Source organism: Harpia harpyja, chromosome 13 (assembly GCF_026419915.1).
Source record: "Harpia harpyja isolate bHarHar1 chromosome 13, bHarHar1 primary haplotype, whole genome shotgun sequence".
Classification (NCBI taxonomy): domain Eukaryota; kingdom Metazoa; phylum Chordata; class Aves; order Accipitriformes; family Accipitridae; genus Harpia; species Harpia harpyja.
In genome coordinates, this window is record NC_068952.1 from 14,518,095 (window position 1) to 14,539,672 (window position 21,578).

The window sequence follows — 21,578 nt, forward strand, 5'->3', positions numbered from 1 at the left end:
ATGCCTGACTAAGCCTTTGCCACTGACCTAAGCCTGAAATCCTTCTTTGAGGCAACATTAGCATTGGAGTCCCCAGGCTGATCCCAATGACTCTGGTGCCAAAGTATCTACTGAGCTGACTACACATACACAAAACCAGCGCCTAACAGCCTAAAAGGACTCTAGGAACCAAACTTGCATCTGGCCAACTTCCTCATAAGCATGGGTGCATCTAATTATAAATGTACAATTGTTGGGGCAGTTTACAATATATATAATACGGAGGAAGAATAAAGCACCTGAAAAAGATTCACTGACTAATCAGGACCCCTGGAACTATTTGAAGACTTGGAAAAAGAAAAGTTGCAGGTTTCTAAATAAGTGGTTAAGCACTTTAAAAGGAGTAAATGAGAAGTTCTCTGTGCTTTCATTTGTGCTCTGACTACCAAATAATTATTGAGTGGGGCGGGGGGGGAGGCAGGCAAGGAGAAACAACTGAAGGAATTCTCAAAAGAGACACTAGAACATAAAATTCTCTTCTCCCAGTACTTGGTATCTAAGCCTGTTTATAAATCTTCTCATGCTGGTTTGATACTGATTCTTAGGCATACTAATGGGACTGGACACTTCTTACCTAGTTTTTAGATGACAGCAACTCCTCCTCAGAAGTTAATTGATGACCTGCTCAGCCCTGGTTTCTGAGCACAGGCAGTGGCAGAACTGTGGGTGATGAAGCTCTGACTTAACGTTCCTGGTCTGGTTCTCTCTCTGATTTGAGGCACCTAGCATGGGACCTGGGTAGAATTCAGGTGTTCAAACACAAGTTATCATAGAAGGACTTCATCAAAAATATAGTTTGAGTGGAGCCTTGATTTTTAAATCCTGGGAAGTATCTAATCTAGAGGCACCTTAATTTTTATTCTGAAATTTCCATGGTGCTCAGTGTCTCTAGATGGGTGAAGAGCTGTTGATTATTCTGGACACTGTTCTACATGTTGCTGTGTTTTATTCACTTATTCAGTGTGAAATATAGAAATATTTCTGTGGTGACCCTCTAATTGGTGGACTAAAAATATAATGCTTTGGTACTCTAGATTCCTCAATCATAGACTCTCACTCAAGGAGTAGGCAGTCCTACAGACACAACAATACCAATGGTAATCAGATAAATTACTCCCTTGTTCAAAGGGAGTGTTATAGCTTCTTTTCATGTGTGATAGCTCACACTCATAATAGCCTTCAGGACTAGGCTCAATTTCTTAAATTAGGTTCCCTGTTATAAGGAGGATGTAGCAAAGTTCTGCTCTATGCTTTACTAGAAAAGCTAGTGAACTTGTATTTAAGTTATAGATTAAAGCTAAGCCATCTGAGTCTTTCTCATCAGAAGAATGAACACTTGAATAAAACACATATGACATCTCAGTTTAATGAGCTTTGTAGGTGATAGATATTTTAAAGAAATATTTTCTGAACTTAATTAGAATTACAAAAAAAAATCAACAAATGGTAACTTTTTGCTTTCTCAAATGTGTAATTGATAATACCTGCAGACATTTAAGCAACCTGTTTTCTGATGTTAATTATGTGAAGGACAATTAAAAAAACCAAACCAAACCAAACCCCCTCTGGAGAGTTCCTGGAATAAAAGCAGCAAAAGATAATTTGACACTTGTTATTTCTGCAAGAAACCTCATCGTTCAAAAAGAAGCAGCTCTTAGTAGAAACTAATTATAATAATTTTTCTGCTCCCTTGTTCCACAACACACTTCTTAGGCTACTTTGACTTGAGATTTCTGCTGCACAGGAACACCCATGACCTCGATGCTCCTGTGTTAAGTCATAGTGCAGTGCTGTGTTGTTGATAGTATATTGTATAGACAGCATCCAGCACGGTATGTGTGGCATGTTACTGATAACTGTGATTGATACTGCTTTGCCGGATTTGGTAAACTGATAGTAAGTTACCTGAAGGAAGTACAGTGGTGATCTAAGTAATGCTTGATGCTGTTGCGGGTGCTGCTTCCCCCTTTACTAATGCACCTTCCTCTCTTTCACAAAGCACTGAGATCCTCAAGGAGTGCAGCAGATTGTTTTGTTTTTTAAAGGGCCTTTTAGCCAAATATCTCAGAACACCTGTGAGCTACTGCCAATTAAAACTCCTCTACTGTGGGCTGGGTAACTAATGTTATACCCAATTTATTACAAATGACAAAACTGAGACAGAAAAAATGAAGACTCTTACCTCAGTAGGCATGACAGTATCTGTCCTATCTCCTTTTCTACATGTTGTGGTAGAGACTTGCCTTTAAAAAGCCTTTAACTTACTCTAGATAGTATCATATATATTATTATATAAGTAATCCTGCTACTTGGATCTGTTTTCATTTCCTTTCAGATAAGAATGATTGTTCTGTTTGTTTTTTTTAAAAAATTACTGATTGTAGATTTTGCTGAAACTAACTACTTGGGGGAAGAAGTTTTAACTGGGCACAGCACTTGACTCCACAATGATTACACTGAATTAAGTGTTAGACTATTCAAATTTCCAGGCATTCTCACTAAAAGATCATTAAGATAAGAGAAGTAGGTTAAAACTTAGTTATCATCAAAGTCAGCTGGCACAGGAGCTAGGTATAAGGCTGCTTGCGTTTTGGATCCTGAGCAATGCAGAGAGCAACACATTCTTCTGTTCTCTTCCAGCAGTGCCTGGAAAAATAGAAAGAGAGATGACCAAATGTGTGTGGGGGGGAACCACACACTCAAATCAAAAACTAAAACATTGATGCTACTGAAAAGTAGGGGAAAACGAACAGGTTCTGTTCTGATTACACTTGTTCTCTTTCCATATTGGTATATCTTGTGATATTTCAGGAATTACTCTTCGCCATCACTAATACAAGCCCATCATCATGAAATGGTGAGGAAGCATGTATATCTACTTATGGATCAACCAAGGGGGAACGCATCTGTTCTGATCTCAGTGACATGAGGATTGGAACAGAATCACCTCAGTACAGATATTAATTTAACAAAATTAGTATCTACAAATTTAATAGTATTTTTCTTGTGGTCATCACTTTTATTAGCTGTTTTTGTGCCAGTTGCAGAGATGGCCAGAGATCAATCAGTGTGCAACAGTGATGCATACAATAAAAGGTGCCTGCTGAACAGATCTGATAAATGACAATGCAATATGAACTGTGCTGGCAGATCTCTGCACATGCATCATGCTGTGATCTTGAAAACACATGCTCATTGATTGGACTGCAGGACTGGGAATTGATTTAAGATTAAGTGATTTCATAGAAGTGGTGGAAGTAATGGTGAAGGGAGGAGGTGGCTATGTGTTGGAATCACAGGTGCAGAGAACTGTTCTGTGCACAGCTGGATGGTTTCAGCTCTTTCAGCAAATGTTTTCAGTGCTGTACAAAAGGTGCAAATGTCAGCACTACTACTTATTAGACTTTTCCTGTAGGAAAGAAGGCCTATTTTATCATCTGCCTATAATCTGCTGCATTGCATTACCAGTGAGTATACATCATCCTTCACCTTCTTCACGGTGGGCACTTTATCAGCTTATGCCACTCTTCACAAGAGTTGACAAGTACTTTCCCTTTCTGTTCTCTCTGGAAACTATTTTCACTGTTTTTTTTCCTTTACATATATCATGTGTGTCATGACTATGAAACAGCCATATGCATCCTACTTCAGAAAGAGAGCTGTGTTCTTAGTCTGAACCCCAAATCTTGCTGCATTGATGTTTATTAAGCCTGGACTGAAGCTTAGAGGATCTGCTGTGACTGCCCATTGGTGTATTCGTGCCATCTACCTTTATGCATGGTCTTTTGCATGCTGCTTTTTCTTGATAGTGCTTATCTTTTTTATTTTCCCCAGCTTTACTCATAAGAGGTGGACTGGAATGAATGGCTTTGTTGTTTCCTCCTGAAGACACTTCTGCCCTGAGGAATAATGGGGGCTATTGCAAATCCTGCATTCATAGATGCTGTGTTTCTGCACCAGCTGATGCCCAGCCTGGGGTGGGCCAAATACACAGAATTTATGTTGTTGGAAGCTGGGAAATCATGCATTGAACCACTGTTCATGTCTACTCACGTAGACTGGGCCTGGACAAGCAGGCTGTCACCAGCAGATAGAGTCAGGGTTTTACCATCCATGGTAACAGTCGATGTGCCCTCCTAAAGGAAAAGAACAGATAACAAGCTTTGAGTTTTCCATGTCCTGTCAACTAGCAGAAACAAAATGCCGCAGGTAAGTATGGAAATCTTTCCCACTGAAAGAGCACTTCAAACCTGCTCTGTTTCATGAGGCCTAGCTAAATATTCAGCTGGTCTTCCCTGTCCAACACTATTAGCATCCCTAAAAACATGCTTCATGGTTCATTGTTCCCCATTGCCTGACTCTTGGGGGTACACTGCTACAAATCTAACCTAGCAGCCTGCATTGGTACAGCTCTGGAAATTACAGAGATAATGTCCTGGAATACTTCAACCTCCTTTTCTACTTTTCTGATTCCTAATATCTTTTTAAGTCTTGAAAAGCAATTCACAAGTCAGCAGGGAGCTAACAGAAATTGCTAATAGGAGTCCATCCACACTGGAATGGACTCATCATCTTGTCAAGCAGAGGACCCAGGTTCTTGCCAGCAACAAGGTCTTGATTGCATAGGCTGCTGTAAGCTGCAGTGTAAACAAATGTCTTTTAGGATTATTATGTCTTTAATTAGTATTTGACAGTCCCAGTGAATTTCAACAGAACAGGAACTAATAGAAGTATCTGCCTCCCAAGCTAGCCTGACTTGTGTAAACGAAAACTCGCTTTTCTCTGTTTTTCCCTTGGGCTGCAAATGTTTCCTAGAATTCAGTTGAATGAAGGACATCTGGATCACCTACCACTGTGCTTTAGTATAAACAAGTTCTCAGTTACACTTTTTTTTATTAGCTTATTCTACCTGATTCCAGTTTGACTTCAGTATGAGGACAAATGCTTCAAGGCAGAAGTAATAGGTGATGCTTTTTTTTATCACTTGGAGGCATTCTGATAGATTTACAGTATATACCCCAGGCACAGTATATTGAAATCCCCACCGAGACCTGATGGAGGATGCCAGTATCTCTGTCCTCAACATACAAGATGAGGAAAAAGAGAGACTATTTTTATGGTGACAGTAGTTTACAGTTATTTTTCATCGTAGTTTAAAGGTGAAGGGTGGTGCCTGTTGATGATCTTTTCTGTGAGAAGGAAGGTAATCATTCTAACTTCTGTTGCTGAAGGCTTTACTACTGTTCAGTATCCTCTGAACTGAAATATGAAGTCATCGGTTAACAAGTGTGAATTATCACATACCAGCTGCCAAATCCAGATATCTGAATTCTTTTTAATTTTCTCAGTTGTTCCTGGTCCATAAGCTATAACCTTTAAAAAAAAAACCAAAAAACAAAAAACAAAGAAAAACAGGGAAGAAAAGTAATGGATTCATCCCAGTGACCAAAGTGTACATATTAATCTTCCTACAGCATTTAAAAAATTCTATTTTTACAGAAAAATGTTCATAGAAGATGACGTTATTTTTACAGACATTAAAATTCACATTATGTTTGGTATTCTCATATTGATTCCTACTGATAAAAAGGGAACTGATCACACCTGCCACTCCTTATGCTCCTCTGCATCCTCACTTATCTATTCCTTCTGCCTCCTCCCACTCTCAGCTTTGCATCTATATCCTTCCTGCGTCTGTTCTTGGAACAGGCACTTCCTCCTCATGAACTCTGGGCCCTGTCAAGAGCCTGTTGAATTACAAAGGTTCTTCCATTAACGTTAAAAAAAAGCTGCAGACTGGACCTTATTTTTCTCCTCATCTGCCCTTTTTGTGTTCTTCCTGACAGTCCCATGCTCTCTGTCACTTTGTTGTCAAATGTATTGGATTCTTCAGAGTGTGACTCCAAGTAGCACAGGGAAAGAATATGTTTTGTAAACTATCGTGCATACAGCACAGATATCAAATGGTGACAGCTTCATTTACACCCAAACTAGACTGTGTTTGACTAAACTGAGAAGTGAAATGCTTTAGCACAGCCCAGGCTCTCTAGTGCTGTCCAGTTTTCCTTGTTTACACTTTATGTAGATTGAGGGGGAGGAAGAAAACGTGTATTTACACACCCAGATTAGACTTGGCACCAAGAATGCTGTTCCAACATATAGGGAAGCCAAACACACTTGTGAGTAGTCATGCTGGTGTTTCTGCTCTGGGAAATATGGGGGGGTGGGGGGGTGGTGTGAGAGAGCTGGTTTAATCCCAAAGGAAATGAATGGAAATAAGGTTCAGGTTGATTCCATGAATGGAAGTATCTGAGCTAGGAAGCCCCTGCCCTAAGCTACTCAAATCAATGGACGAAGACAGGCACTTCCAAAGGGCAGGGCAGGCTAAGGCTGAGTTGTTCTGTAGGGGTGCAGAACTTTCTCTGCTGACTACATAATTTTCCCAGGCCTGGATTCACTCAGTCTGAACAGTAGGCACCTATTATCTGTACCTTTAAAAATATCCCTCTCTTTCAGAGAAATTAGACATCCCTACCTCTGTTTCAAAGTTATCTCCAAACATACTCAAGGATTTCTTCTGTTTTATTTCACCACGATGATCATTTAACCAGCTTTGGAAGGTAAATGGCTCCATAACAGAAGTGGAATTCAGTGGGAAAGGTGTTTCTTTCAGGAGTTCATCTGTAAGCAAGGCAGAGGGCTATCAGTGATGCTTGCTTCCCTTGATCTTTGCAAACATTTTACTGTTGTTTACAGCTTGAAGGTTTCAATTTACAGATATTATCTAGTCAAAAGTCTGTTGTAACAGCAAACAGTGCTATGGTCATTATCAGGACTTCTTACTTGAGGTTGTAAGATGCATGCATTATTTTGTATCTTTGAGTTGCTTTTCTGAAGCTGTTGTCAGAACTGTTGTGCAGTCGTGCCTGTTAAAAAGGCATTCAAACAGTATGCAATAGGCTACCTAGTTCTTGCTGGCATATTCTTCATTCTCTTCCAGACCAGCTTTTGCACTGGTAAAATCTGATGTGTCATCTCCGAGCCTTTGCCGAGTCACCCCTTACATATCCCCATGTAAGTGGAATTAGGCCCATGGAACTAGCTTACTCTACATCTTTCACATAGTTAGTACTGGCTTTTATGTTTCTTCTCCCCCGTGTGACCACAGTGGTGCAAACAGGTTGTCACAACCCTGAACTTAATAAAATGCCTTTTTTTTGTGGTGTTGCTGGAGTTGTAGCTGGATTTAATTTCCAGTAGTTGTCATTCATAACTGATTTGATTTAAAATAGCTGGAGGACCAAATGCAGTTTCCATGTAGCTGGTGAAATTCAAGATTTGTGCTGTGTGTTGCTGGTATATGAAATTAGCTTTAGTTATTTACCAGCTCACAGTGAAGTGCAGAGACAGCGCAATCGCCTTGGTGATCCTAAGCAGTTTGTTCTGAGATGCCATGGGGGAACACCCATAGAGTAATTTCAAGTAATAATGCCAACTAGATGCAGGAAAAACTGGCTAGATGGATGGCTGTCTCCCAAATGCATTGAGGTAATAAACTCACAGCCAAATCTTAGCCTTGGTACTAGTAATAGAGTAGGTCTTTTTAAAGTATTAGTGTATTCATTATGCAATGTTCTTCTGTTTTTTTTTTCTAAAGGTGTATTTCACTGCTCTGCAGTGTTTTGAATGTATCATTTCAGTTTTTCATGGAAGGCCATTTTGTATGCAGTCTTTGAACAATATGCGAGGTCAATGCATCCAAGGCATAGCATAGTGTACTGAATAAGCTACTGCTGTTTAACGGATCATAATAAGCACCGAGTATCTAAATCCATCTCCAGACAATCGGAATGGGATGCTAACCCTTTTATTGTAGAAACAGGTTTTGCTATTCAAATTTCTTCTCCCTTAAATTAAACGGAAGTAGTCAACATGTTTCTGCAAATGATTTGTCTCAGCAATGCCTCTTTCAGGAAATACTGAAAGCAATCTGAAGAAATTTGCAGCAAGAAGGAATTTTTTGTTTGAAAGCTTTTTGCCTTCAAACTTTTTTAAAATAAAAAGCATCCTACTTTTACATTATTTAACTCAAATATTTAACATGCTTTTATTGAAAAGCAAACTCCTCCAGAGAAATTAAGAAGCACCAGAAGCAAAAAGAAAATCTTTACATTAGATTTATTCTAATCTGGGCCTGGAAACATTAACAAGATCTAGTCTGAACATTCTATATTTTATTGTTTGATAACACTAAAAAGTAGTGTTATGGTCACTGGAGATTTATTTTCATGCTGCAATATGTCTGTTTTGGTTTTTTTTTTTTCCTTAATTTTCACAGGTTCATCAAACTTGCTTTGGAGGTAATTAGGAATACTTATACACTTTGTCCTTAAATTATGGATATGCTTAGCTATAGCTGTGTTGGAAAGTTGTTTTTTGGCTAGGGCAAGATACAAAATATAGGTCTAAAATATTATGAAATATATTCACAGACAGCAGAGGAGCAGAAAGATGTTTTATCAGAAGGTACTCAGTACAATTAGTATTCCAACAGATTTTTAAATATTTTGTTTCATTAATAGTAGCAATCTTTACCTTCTATGGTAATATGAAGATGATAGAGGTTTTTTTCTGTTATCAGAATAAAACAGGTCACTCTTGAATTTAGAAAAGCCTTTTGGAATACAAGGAAGTTACCCATTGGTAGGGCTTTCTACTAAAATGCATGTCCTAGTTGAGATAGTTAAAAAAAACCCACAGCACCCCAACAACCAACCAACCAAAAAAAAAACCCCAAACCAGTATATAGCACCCAGTAAGGTGAGAGACACATACTGAAAAGCCATGGGTATCCTGCTCAGCTCAAGGGGATACATCTTCTTCACAGATTAAGAATTCCAGCATCAAGCTAACAATTACGTTCAGACTTCATGTGCTGGAGAATCGATAGCAAAAAGCTGAGTGCCTAGGGTGGGCACTGTGATGTTTTAGGCAAGCAGAACTATGAATGCTCCCCATGAGTTGCAAGGAATTTGAGGTACAAAAAAGCCAAAGTACTTGTTTGTCTTCTGACCAAGAAACAACATAAATCTAACAATGAAAAGTAGCTATGAACTTCTAAGTTTGTAGCTTAACTTCTGTCACTTACTCCCCATAAACATAATTTTGCTAGTTTTCCTCTTTCTAGTGAGCTCTAACTCCAGCTGTCCTGATCAACAGGGACAACACAGACAGGACAACAGTAAACAGTGACCTATGCATACTTAGGGCCAATGTAAAGTGTAATAATATGTCCTACACTTACTATGGAGCATTGCGCTTTCTTGCTTGTGATGTACAGGCGCTTTCTAACAGTTTCATTTACTTTCAAGTATAGGTAGACTTTTTTATTTAAACTTTAAGTTCCTCAGGACAAGAGCTGTCTTTTGACACTTGTTTTGTCAGTGGGCCCTGATCTGTGATGGGGTTTTAGCTTATTACTAATTTTGATGTTAATGACACTTGCCCAGTGATAGCATAACAGCCTTTGAAAACTGAGTCTGCATGAAATGAGCCTTTAGTGTGATCCAGTATGATGATTTGGTTACCTGTTACTGCAGAACAAATAAGAGAGCACTGTGATGATGAAGTACATGACATATGTCTGTGTATTATTAATAGCCTATTTGACTGAGTGCTCATTTAATCCTGATACTTAGCCCCTGCATGATGCTGAAAGCTGCAGGTGCCCTAGCACTTGTGAACTTGAGCTAACGAGCTACAATGAGGAGGATCCAGTATTCTGTGATCCCACACATATCAGAGTTGAAGCCTGGTGCTTCCAAAGGAACCGATTGTTTCTTATCAGGCTAATGGCTTATGTTTAGATAATGTTGCATATATTTCTGCTTAGTCTGTACATTTAGCTTTCAACAATATATCAGGAAATGTGAGTTGGTGTGTTTCCAGAGTTCTTATGTTCTAGTAATACTGTGAGACAGGGGGATAACATGTTTAATCATGGTAAAGGTAAAAATATGCCAGCAAAATGCAAGAAGATGGCAATTCTAAGCTACTCAGCTAGAAGTCTTGTGTATGTATCTCCAAGTAATATATCACTAAATGGAACATCAAATCTAATATTTTCTTACATGTTCAGGAGATCCATTTAAATAGTTCAATAGTGAGGTCCATATTTGTAGATCATTATTATTAAATATTCATATCACAGCAGTGTGTTCTTTATGGGTTTTATAGCTCTTTTCAGCTTTAAATTAGAATGTGATGATATCATGTTAAGCTGAAAAATACATCACGTTTACCGAATGAGTTTGTAAATATTTAAAAAAGGAAATTACAGGTTTTAGAGGAAGTTGATTTCAGTTAAACAATAGAGACTGTACTGAGACTGAAAATACGAAGCTGTGCAAAAATGGAGAGAACAGCTTACAAGAAAACAGCCAGTGAATGTACAGGTAGTTACAGCCTCAACAGAGACCACCTAAAGAAGAGTTTGAACTTTCTGGGAGTACTGTACTTCTGATAGCAATAAAGAGGACAGGTAAAAAGAGGACTGCCACTGGCCTACCAGCTCTATGTGGGTGTATTTGCTTGCCCCAAACTCACATGTTACATGCAAGCTCCCCCTTCTCTACCCCAGTGACATGCCTAAGCTGTCTTGCCAAGAAATCAGACCATCTCATTCTTCCAGAGTGTCTCTTGACCCCTACTATCCCCAAGCTCTTCCCATAGCTGTTGCGCAAACCTTGTTTCTTTGAGATTTGTTGCAAAGGAGAAGAGCAATAAAGCACATGAAATACAATATATTGAAATAGTGTCAACTATCAAACTGATTACATGTTGGCTTTATGAAAAACTATATTTGTCAGTGACATGCCATCCTTCACATCTAGGCAGCACGTTCTAGATGGAAAAATCTTCAAATCTTTAAATCACCTTATATATTCTTACTAATTATGAAAGTCCCTCCATGCTAAGTCACTGTGCTGCCTCAGAAACAGTCTGTCCCTGCATGCTGTGGCCCCATCTCCACGCAAGGATGTGAGAAAGTACCTTACAAATGGTGTCTCCCTCTGTAAAAGCAGAAGACATCCTTATCCAAAGTGGAGCAGTTACATCCTCTTTGTTTTGTTGTCCTTTAACTGAGCATAAAATGGTCCAGACTAGGCATAAGGAGCTCACAAATTATTTTAGAATTGTGTATTCATTTTTTTATGTCCACTTCCTAATCATCCCTTCCATCTCTTTAAAGAATACTATTATAATGAATAGTTCTGATGTGACAGTTTTGCCGTATTTCATGTTTAATTGCCAATGCAAGCAATAATATATTCCCTGGGATGTTTTTCCCATACGTTCCTACCTAATTCCTATGAAAAGTCTGCATTATTCTCTACGTTAACAGAAATGTCAATGAGACTAGTAGGAGTTTAATACTTCTGCAAATAAAACCTGTGGACTGAGGGATGTAACTTCAGGCATCTGGGTTTGAAAAACCATGTAGCTCATTCCATATAAAGATCCAGAGTGAAAGCGCTGATGGTGACTGATTACTTTGGGGGTAGTTGGTTCATTTCACTGTTGTTGAGTATAGATGCAGAAACATTTAGCTGAAAATACAGCACTCACTTGGTGTAATCATACATTTCCCTGTGTAACTGTATTTGGTTTTGTAGCATGCCCTGAGAATTGTCATGACTGCTAATTTATGACTTGTCCCTGTAATTATTTCTAGGCACATTTTTCTTTGTGTCATTAAATCTATGCTGGAAACTAAACAATTTTTTTTTTTCCTAATTGAAACAAAGAAGTTTGATGAGGAAAGCTTTGAAAAATATTTTTGTAATAAAGAAATATAGCCTCTTCAAAAGGAGATATCACCAGCCAGAAGGAAGGGAATAAATTAGAACAATGAAATTGCAAGATTTAGGCCATAATTCTGTTTAAAGGCTGTTCCTGATATAGCTAGGTCATTGTAATTAAGAATGATAAACTGTATTGAGAAATACTGACTACTGTTCCAATCCTAAAATCAGGCATCTTAATTTTTGTTTCTGAATCTGCCTTTTATATGACTGTGTGCACTTCATTAATCATCTTTGTGCATAAATTCTGATTCCATAGAAGAGGAACAGGATATTTCATTACAACAAGTGTTGAGACCTCATGACATTTGTGAGACAAGGATTTGTACAGCATGTGTAAGCTATTACTACTAAATAGCCTTAGAAACACTAGTGAAAATGTCAGACTGACTCCATTAGTAAGTTTCCTGTTTCAGATGTTGCTGTCTGGGGAGCATTTAAGAGTGTAAGAAAGAAAGAAGCTACCTTATTAGAGAAGACATACCTGCTGTGAAACTGTTCTGAGCTTTAGAGCTCTTAAAAATATTAGGGTTTGTTTTTTTTTTCAATAAAGTCCGAACAGAAAGGAAAACAACTTTATAGGGCATTTCTTCCAATTTCCCCGGTAGGTTTATTACATACATTATGTACTAAAGGTCAGTAGTGGCTTGGTTCCCATGGTTAAGCATTAGGAGAGCTCCTGGAGATTACAGTTTATGTTCTGCCTCTCTTTGAGGAGACTCAGCTGAAAATATTGTGGGAGATGCAGACTTTTTCCTGGAGACTTTTTTTTGTTTTGTGTTTGGTGACTGTTGTCATTAGCAGGTCTGGGCTCTGGGAGCCTAATGAACTTCTCGGAGCATTCCTGGCTCCAGAGAACATGCAGCCTGCAGTCCTGGGTTTTGGATGATATGTTGTATTTTTGGATTAAAAAGTTTAGAATAAGTTTTCATATGGCAAATTATAGAAGCCTTACTCCAGACATTGTAATTCTACTTTATTTGTGTATTAAATGTTGCTGACTTAGGTTGGTTCATCTGAGCTCTTAACCTCCATTACTAGTTATATGCTCACTGGGGACCCATGTGGTGTGGAAAGTTGTTAAATATGATGGAAGGGGAAATGGATGAAGCCAGTGAGAGGTTGCATGGTTATACAGGATTGGAGGTGTATATTAGATGATTCTATTCCCTTCTTCCACCTATGTACCCTTTGCAGTTCAGGTGGGCTTCAGGAGAGATATGAACATGACTTGGAAGTTACTTAAAGGGTTTAGGTATGATGGGATAAAGATGAACAGTGTATTTAGGTGGGCATCTTTGCCAGAAGAGAGACAAGGAGGTTGACACAGAACAGGAGTAGATTCAAGTTGTTTATAAAAGTTATAGGCAGTGTCTCAGAGAATTGTATGATTATGGTGAGTCTCGACAGTTAAAAATGATTGACTCTCTGTATCAGTTTGAATACTGTTCTGTCCTGGAGACCTCCTGGTGGCTCTCTGCAAAATAAATTCCCTAGAGGGACACTCCTTAATATCTAAATGCTCATATGCTGGTTTTTTTAATACAAGTACTCAAAGCAGAAGGAAGTAACACATTATAGAAGAGAAGGAGCAATCTATCTAGATATGTTGGAAGTCCTTAAAAGATGAGAGAAAAGAGAATCAAATTCTCAGTTTTCTAAACAGCTTCATAGCAAATAAAACTTATTTCCAAAATCATCATTCTTATTTTTAAAAAACCTACAGTAATAGTATCATTAGAATTATTTCAATATACCTACAACAGAAAGGCATAAATATTTATACAGTTCTTTTAAGTTCAGAAGAATGGCCCTATATTTGCTCTAGTGTAAATGAAGACAGAATTTCTTCCTCATTTTTATTTTTGAGGTAGATATTAATTAATATTGCCCACTAGCCAGTTATCTTTATTCTTTAGCTTTTTCTTATTTTAAGTTATTAACACTCTTCTCTTTCGATCTGCTTGTTTTTATACACCACTGAAACAACACTGAACAGCAAATACTGTCTACAGAAGTTGCACTGGATTAGCTACAGAGGATGACAGTACAGAAGCTGATTTTTATAGCGCTGAGCTCACGCTTAGAACTTGTTTAATAGCACTACTGGAACCAGAAAATGTTTGTTTATAGACCGTGCCCTAGGCTGTATGGTATTCCTACTCCAACTGACTGAAGAAAGGACCCAATTTTTCATACTCATTCAGATCCTTAGGTTTTGTCTGCTCTGAACCACAAGCATAGAACTGTGCTGTACTCTAACAATACTAACCAGATTTTAAGTCCAGACTGTAAATTATCCTAGATACACCTAGAATCGATGAAACTTTTGCTAGTGAAGTCAGTACAGGTCTGGTTTTTGTATTATATATCTGTATGTCCACTGACAACAAAGCTTTTATGGGAATCAAGATTTCATTGATAATTAGAAGTTGATTAATTAATATGGATAAACAAAAACCTGATATTCTACTTACACCATTGATGTTCTTAAAGATAATTTTTAAACAAGCCTAACTTAGGAGAAGTCTTTTCTTGCACTTTTTGCCATCAAATTTCACATAAAAGAAGCCTGGATTATTTCAGTGAGCATGGCAGGATAAACTTTTGAACTTCTGGATACTTTTGCGAACAATATTCAGCCATCACTGTTTATTAGAACTGGGGTTTGCCTGTCTGAACTGTCCCTTGTCCTCTTGACTATAAAATTGGGATGAAATAGAAACCCTGAGAGAATCTTACTTCCAGTTTGATTCAACTGAAAGTAGGAAGAGTTGTTTTGATAACTGTGGTTCCTCCTGTCAAAAATTGTGTAAAGTAAACCAAACCAACCTATCCTGAGTGTTCTTAGTATGTTTAGACTATATCTTAAATATATTCACCCTTATTAATAAAAGGAGGGGAGAATTTTCTCAGACTTTATTTCTACACGTGGTAACAAAAGAGGCTAGTAATTCAGTACAAAACAGGGAAGATGCCTGAAGTAAGGATTGCATGCAATGCCTGTTTCTGATTGTATTTCACCTGATGGTACTTAAGTCCCTCTTCTAAAATGTATCTTTTTAATACCTACTGCTGTCTTTTCATATATTCTGAGTACCCTGCTTTCAGAGGGACTTGCCCTAATGTTGGCTGAGCCAGAAACCATAAATAAATCAAGAAAAAATCTGGACTTGGGTATTTTTTTTTGGTGTGTTTTTTTTTAAAAGCAATTGGAGCTTGATTAATTCCATTTATAGCTTTCCTTTATAAGTGAGCTGCAATCAAGGGTTTCTTTCAAGATGTTTTTCTTCAGTTTTATTCCATTTCTCTCTGAAAAGGTGAGGCACTAGTTCAGGTTTATGTAGAGGTGAATCTGAAGCTGAGTGCTTCAGCTAGCACTTTTAAACTGAGGAGATTCTGGATTTCAGAAGAGCAACTGAAAGAAGAGGCTGAAAACCAGCCCTCTGCATAGGCCAGCTCAAATCTTGTTAAAATATGTCTTGAGAGAGAAACTGGTGGTAGCTTGTTATGTGTTACAAGTGTCATGCTGGTTGTTGAATTCTACTTAAAAAAAATTCTGCTGAGGGAATAAATCCAAAGCATTATTTCTCTATCAGTTGGGTATGCCTGCAGAAGGAACATATTACCAGCTTACTCATATCTCAGTCAAACTTTGATTTTTTTAAAAAATTTTTTTTAACACAGGCCTCACTGACAGTTACAGGAGCTGCTAGCTAAAACTTCTGTAACTAAAAATCTGGGGTATTTTCCTCATGTGTAAGACATCACTGAGACTTTGAGCTTCTTACTGTCCATGAGAACTGAAAATTGGAAAACATGGAGCTGTTTCCCAGGCTGAAAGCCTGCCATGTAACTTTATTGACTGCTTTTTGCTTATAGCAAGAGTTAAGCCAAGAGCATTTCAAATATTTGTTGTCCTGACTTAGTGGCTAATCCAAGAGGAGAATCCATTCAGTGGGAAAAGATGTATTGAGCTCTGAGCAAAATAACTATGTTTACTTGCCTTTTTTTTTTTTTTGTCTTGAAAAAAACTTTTTTCAGCTTTAATGGAAGTATCTCATGCCTTTTGGCCTTTTTACAGATTTTGAATAAATTACAAAGAAAGACCTTCCATACTGGATTTATCAATAAATTTCTCAGAGTTCCGTGTTTAAAAAAAAAGTGTCAAGATGTATCATAGCTTCTGATTGATTGTCAGGTTTGTTCTTTAGCTCTAATCTTCTGCAAAAATATTAACAATATAAATCTTTAATGTTCTTTTTTTCTGCACTGATATAATTAATTTGTTACTGACGTATAAGCTCTTAGCTCAGACTGGTGAGGGATGCTTATTGGAAATCACTGTATTGAACAAGGATAGTATGTGTGAGATGATTTTTTTTATTACAGCAGCATCTAGAGGCTTCATCTGAAATTATATTTCCTCTGTTAGACACTGTATAAACACACAGTGAGAGACAATACCTGCTCTACCTACACCCCACCCTCCCCCACCTGCAAAAAAACCCCAAAACAACAAAAAACCCCCCATCAACACCCAAACATGTCACACAGGTGACGTACTCCAATTAAAATAAGTGCAAATTAAAATAAACACATTTTGATGGTGTGTCAGAGAGCCAATGCCAAAAGCTGGTTCAGCTGCAAAGTCTTTCAGGCAGGGTTTCTGGCTGGCTTACAATTTCCTGACTGCAAGGGCTTGTAAGGTTGCAATCCCATACATAGGACTCTTCTGTGAACTTTTCATTTTGGTGACAGTGATTTTGTCAACTATTTTTAAGAAAGGTGATGTTCATGCAAAAAATATCTTTACCTGATTTTAGGATCTGAGTAAGAACTTTGTTCCATTATTGACTGAGATGGCAGGCAGTGACATTTTAATGGTGAGTATCAAGCTGTGAAATGGGATAGATGTGGAAATAATGTTTCACTAGAACCTTTGTCTCTATTAGAGTAATTAATAAAAATCATCTTACGACATTTGGGAATGAATATGGAGATTAAGGACAATGGGTTCCAAAAAATTCTTAGAGAGGGGAACTAAAATTTATCTTTAACTTGTGGCAAGAGCTATGGAACTTAAGTTATGGGTATGACTGAAGGATGACATTCAAGTTTGTCATGTAGTTGTAAAAGTAACATAGCTGGGTATTATGGCTGTGCATGTGTGCACATGCAGTGCACCTGAGCCATAAATTTCCTGGTTGGTGCAGGATGTCCCCCAGTCAGTCATCTGCATAAATGACACAATAGACTGATTTGAAACAACAAACCTAGTTGAGCAATGGGATTGACTGAACTGCTGGCCTTCACAACAGCATTTGGCTAACTTGTGCAGGAACGAGCTCTCCAGGTGGGAATCTCAGGCTGTCCTGGAGATCCCACAGGCAGCTCCTGCTGTGCTTATGCTGATTTGTATGTTTCCATGTGTCAGTTAAGAACCTGGCAATCTCATGGAGACTCTCCCAGAAGTTCCTGCAGCAGAACTGACCAGGTTGCACCCAACTAAAACACTTGCAAATAGTCTGTAGAAACTGTTCCTGCAGATGCAGAAATGGTCACATAGTGTAGTCTTTTGTACATAGTTAAGACAGGTGGGTGGTATTTTGCACATAGTTTACATTAATAGCAATGGATCATCACATCCTGGATGATCACGTAGAGCTGCAGGCCAACAGGATTGTAAGACTGCAGCAAAACAAGTTTCCCGCTGAAGGTGCTGTTGCAAGTATCCTTGCAATAGAGACATCGGTTGCCATACAGAAAGCAACCATCATGTTTGAGAGATGTGATTCCTAAAGATATTAATAAATTAGTTTTCTTTAACAGTCACTCCCCCTATGTTCTATGTCTCTGTCCAGCAGACTTAAGGGTCAAGTTACAACTGGAGTATCTGCTCAAGTGTGGAAGTTGCAGTCGCTATCCACAAACAGAGGCAAAATAAAAAATAGGGCAAGACAGCATGGAAATAAAATGTTAAATGGATCAGACCCTACATGAACTAAAAGTATCTGTCTTTCTCTAGGTGTCCTTTTTTCCCAAGAGTAGATCACAGTGTATAGTTATAGGTAAAGGAGTACAAGTAGGTATAGAGTGTGTATTCAACTCGCAGAAATCTCATTCTGCACAGTCAGAAATGAAATTTTGTTAGTATAAGACTTGAATGGCATGCAAGGATAGAGACATTGAGATTTCACACTGTACAGTTACCTGATAGGTCATTATGATGGCATCACATGAACAGCCAAGATGCTGTGGGTAATCATGTATATGGATTTTATTTGTGGTTGGGGTAATGAAAAGAATTACTTTTCAAAGTAACTTTAATTTACATAATCAGAAAGAAAAACAGAAACTTAGTCATTTTGTGGAGAGAATCGTTGCTATTCAATCAGATACAGTAATTGTTCTAATTCTGAAATTAATTTGCATTACCTGGGTTTGGTTTTCCAGTTTGATATTGTCTTGAATTGAAAAACCTGGAATAATAAACATTTAAACACTAGTAAAAAGTCATGTTCATCTTCTGTAGGTTAACAAAGACTAGGCAGTAATACCAGCCATTAAGCTTTGTGCTGAGAATGGATGTGCCAGATCCTTAGCTACTATCACATGTATTCAACAGGGCTATACCTATTTTATTGACAGAGGGTTTGTCTGAAAGTCCTCCAAAATTTGTGTCACTAAACAATTTCCTTGTTCAACTTTGGCAACTGTTTAACAAATTGATTAGTTAATTGATGACATTCACACATTTCCTAGAAAGCAGCTCTCTACCAAATTTGCTACAGTACTGATTATTCATGAATAATATTGATTAAAAGTACTTAGATTAAAGCAAGAGTGAAAGAAGCCTTAAGGCAAGTGTTTTACCTAGTTAACCTACCATCAATTCTGTGTTAATTTTTCATTCAATTCTGTGTTAATTTTTCATTCAATTCTTTTTGCACTTCGCAGCAGTGTGCTTTTACTTGTTCAAAAATTATGTTCCAGATAGATGTGAGGAACACTTGATTTTAATAGTTTTTTAATCTGATTTAATGGGTTTGGGGTGTACAAGATATGATTAAAAACTTGTAGAGCGGCAAATAACTTTTAACAAGTCTATGTAAAATGCAGCATAAATAGAAAATTAACTATGTAAGTCACAGGCTGATGATCTATTAGATCATTTTAACCATTCTTTTAAAATTTATGCAGAAAAAACCTTACTCTTGAATTATTGGTATAAGTTGAGTGCCGAGATCTTCACAGTGGAACCATTTTTCAAAGAGGACATTAGTTGATTCTCCAACATAGTATCTGACAAAGTAAAAACATTAGTCAATCCTTTTATTAACTAACTGATCATGCAGTTTCAGTCTTTTCAAGAAAATAGCTACTTGATGTTGTATAAGAGCATGTTATTCTCAAGCCTGGTGTACTTTATTCTGAAGAATGGTTATTTAGGGAAGCTTTCTGTTTCCCTGGTTAGCTGACATGGTGGGTGGGGTGCCCAAACTTCTGTGGAGGGCCTTGTAGTTCTGCTGATCAACCACAGATAAGTCACCAAATTCCCTTAGCAAACTTTCCAGATTTAATCCTGGAAATGATTGGTGACACAGTCCCTTGGGACCAATTACTCTCACTTTGGATGTAGTTACTGAAAAAAATAACTGGCCCCAAATACCATTTCCAATAACTGCTTCCATGCAGCTATGAGATAAATGCTCATATTTAAGAGACTCAGCTTGCTTATTGCCCATGCATGGACTGTTAAGAAAACAAGGTAGCTTATGGACTTGTTTGCAAAACATAGATGGTTGTCAGCTACATAAATTTGGTAAACGTTGTTTAGGTCAGCCCTCTGAAGAGGAACTTAGTGCTTCATTTGCATTATTTTACGTCTTAACAAATAAATATTGTGCTGAGATCAACAGGTCAAGGTTGCTGTAATCTATGGAATGGCAAATATAGAATTTACCTACAGATTTAAAAAAGACTGCATAGACTGGCAAGGGAGTGATGCTCAAGTACGGTCACTCATATTGCAACTGCTTGTAAATAGGTCCTATATGTCCTTTGGGTTAAAGCCACTGGAATGTGTGTTTGAAGAGGGAAACAAGGCTTATATAATTATACTGTGCATATTTGTATATTCATGTCTGTCTTACATATCTATATATATATTGTCCAGAAACTTTCTAAGAGCGTTGTGGCTCCTCAAGTTTTGCAAAAACAGGGTACTCAGAAGAGAGTAACATTACTAATGCCTCCAATATGGAAAAAGCTGTGCTCTGAGCACAAATATTGAACACAGAGAAGAGAGATGTTACAAATGTCTCGGTTGGGAAAAGGCTTTGCACCTGGGAAGGACTCTGCACCTTATTAGGTGTTAAAGAATCCAGCCACACAACTAACATCTAATACAGAAACCAGTTGTTTCTGTACTTCTTTGCCATAGGATTAAGATTAGGTAGTACATTTTTCTTATAGTACAAAGCATGTAATCATTACTTAGGCTGAAACACTGGGGCAGGCTACTTATTCTTCACTTGTACAATAATTGGCATGCTGGGGGCTTCGATTTATGACTGAGGCTTGTAGGCATGATAAATAATGGAACAGTAACGTAATATTAGACCTTGAGTCAGCATACTTCAAAGGTTATTATGACTTCCTCTTGTAGAGTCTTTGCTGCAGGTGGCTGGGAGTGAAAAAAGTTTGAGAAGATTAGAGGTTCTGGTTATAAATCCCCATCTCTCCCAGGAGCAAACAGAGAGACAATGTAAGTTCAAAAGTATGACATGATTGTTTACTTCCAAAACTTCAGGTGTCTGTTCATCATGTCAGTGTGAAAACAAGGGCACTAAAAACCTCTGAGTGATTTATTTTCAGGCACCTGATACTTTCAATTAAGAATGTGTTTTGTTAATCCAATTATTTTTTTCCACCTGCAAACCATATGGTAGCTTTTAGTTTAATTTCTCCACAAGAGCATGACTATAATGGAGTGCAAATCTCTAGATCTACCTGGGATCCCTAAAAAGGCATTCAGCATCTCTCTAACTCATACCATTCACAGACCTCATGTACAAGGTAGGTTATTTTACTTAAAGTTACCTAAAGCTACTTATGTTCCTTTATTACAAATAAACATTATCTGAATCACTGGCCAATTGTTTCTAGCTCAAGATATCTTTTTAATAATGTAAGTGCTCATAATCCACAGACCTGTAATGAAAGGAAAAAAAAGGGACAAGTGCATAGATGAACAATGTTTTAAGTGAACTGAATTTGTCTTTAGCTTGGAATCCAATCAGATGGTTTTTTTGAATGGTCCCTTTCTTAGTTTCTTATTTCTTTCTTTAGCCTTTTTTGTTTGAATGAAAAAGTGCATCTTTCTAGCTCGGCATATTTGCAGTCTTCCTGCTGTGGTACCGCCCATGCAACAAAACTGTAGGCAAAAGGACAGAAACAGTACATTACAGATATTACCACAGTTTTAAATCTTTATAAATTACATGAATAGCTGTAAACTCTCTTTGGTCAGTCGTATCTGGTTAATATCAAACCAGCTTTTCTAACTTGGCTAATGTTACTGCTGTGACTTGCCTTCTTGGACTTATGAATTCTGTATGACCACAGGACAAGGCTTAGTCCTGCTCCCACTAGAATACAAAGTAAACCTCT

At 37.7% G+C, this 21,578-nt stretch overlaps 1 protein-coding gene across 2 annotated transcripts in view; it reads right to left on the minus strand.

Moving 5' to 3' along the window:
- Window positions 1-1,380: 1,380 nt before the first annotated feature.
- Window positions 1,381-21,578, minus strand: part of HAAO (3-hydroxyanthranilate 3,4-dioxygenase) — a 36,084-nt gene continuing 15,886 nt past the window's right edge. For both annotated transcript variants that reach the window (XM_052806412.1, XM_052806411.1), the window contains 6 exons: window positions 19,119-19,208; window positions 18,342-18,385; window positions 6,575-6,720; window positions 5,344-5,412; window positions 4,093-4,175; window positions 1,381-2,685 (listed from right to left, as the gene is read on the minus strand). In XM_052806412.1, the coding sequence (XP_052662372.1) occupies window positions 2,607-2,685; window positions 4,093-4,175; window positions 5,344-5,412; window positions 6,575-6,720; window positions 18,342-18,385; window positions 19,119-19,208 (511 nt within the window). In that variant the 3' untranslated portion in view covers window positions 1,381-2,606. The remainder of the gene's footprint in view (window positions 2,686-4,092; window positions 4,176-5,343; window positions 5,413-6,574; window positions 6,721-18,341; window positions 18,386-19,118; window positions 19,209-21,578) is intronic.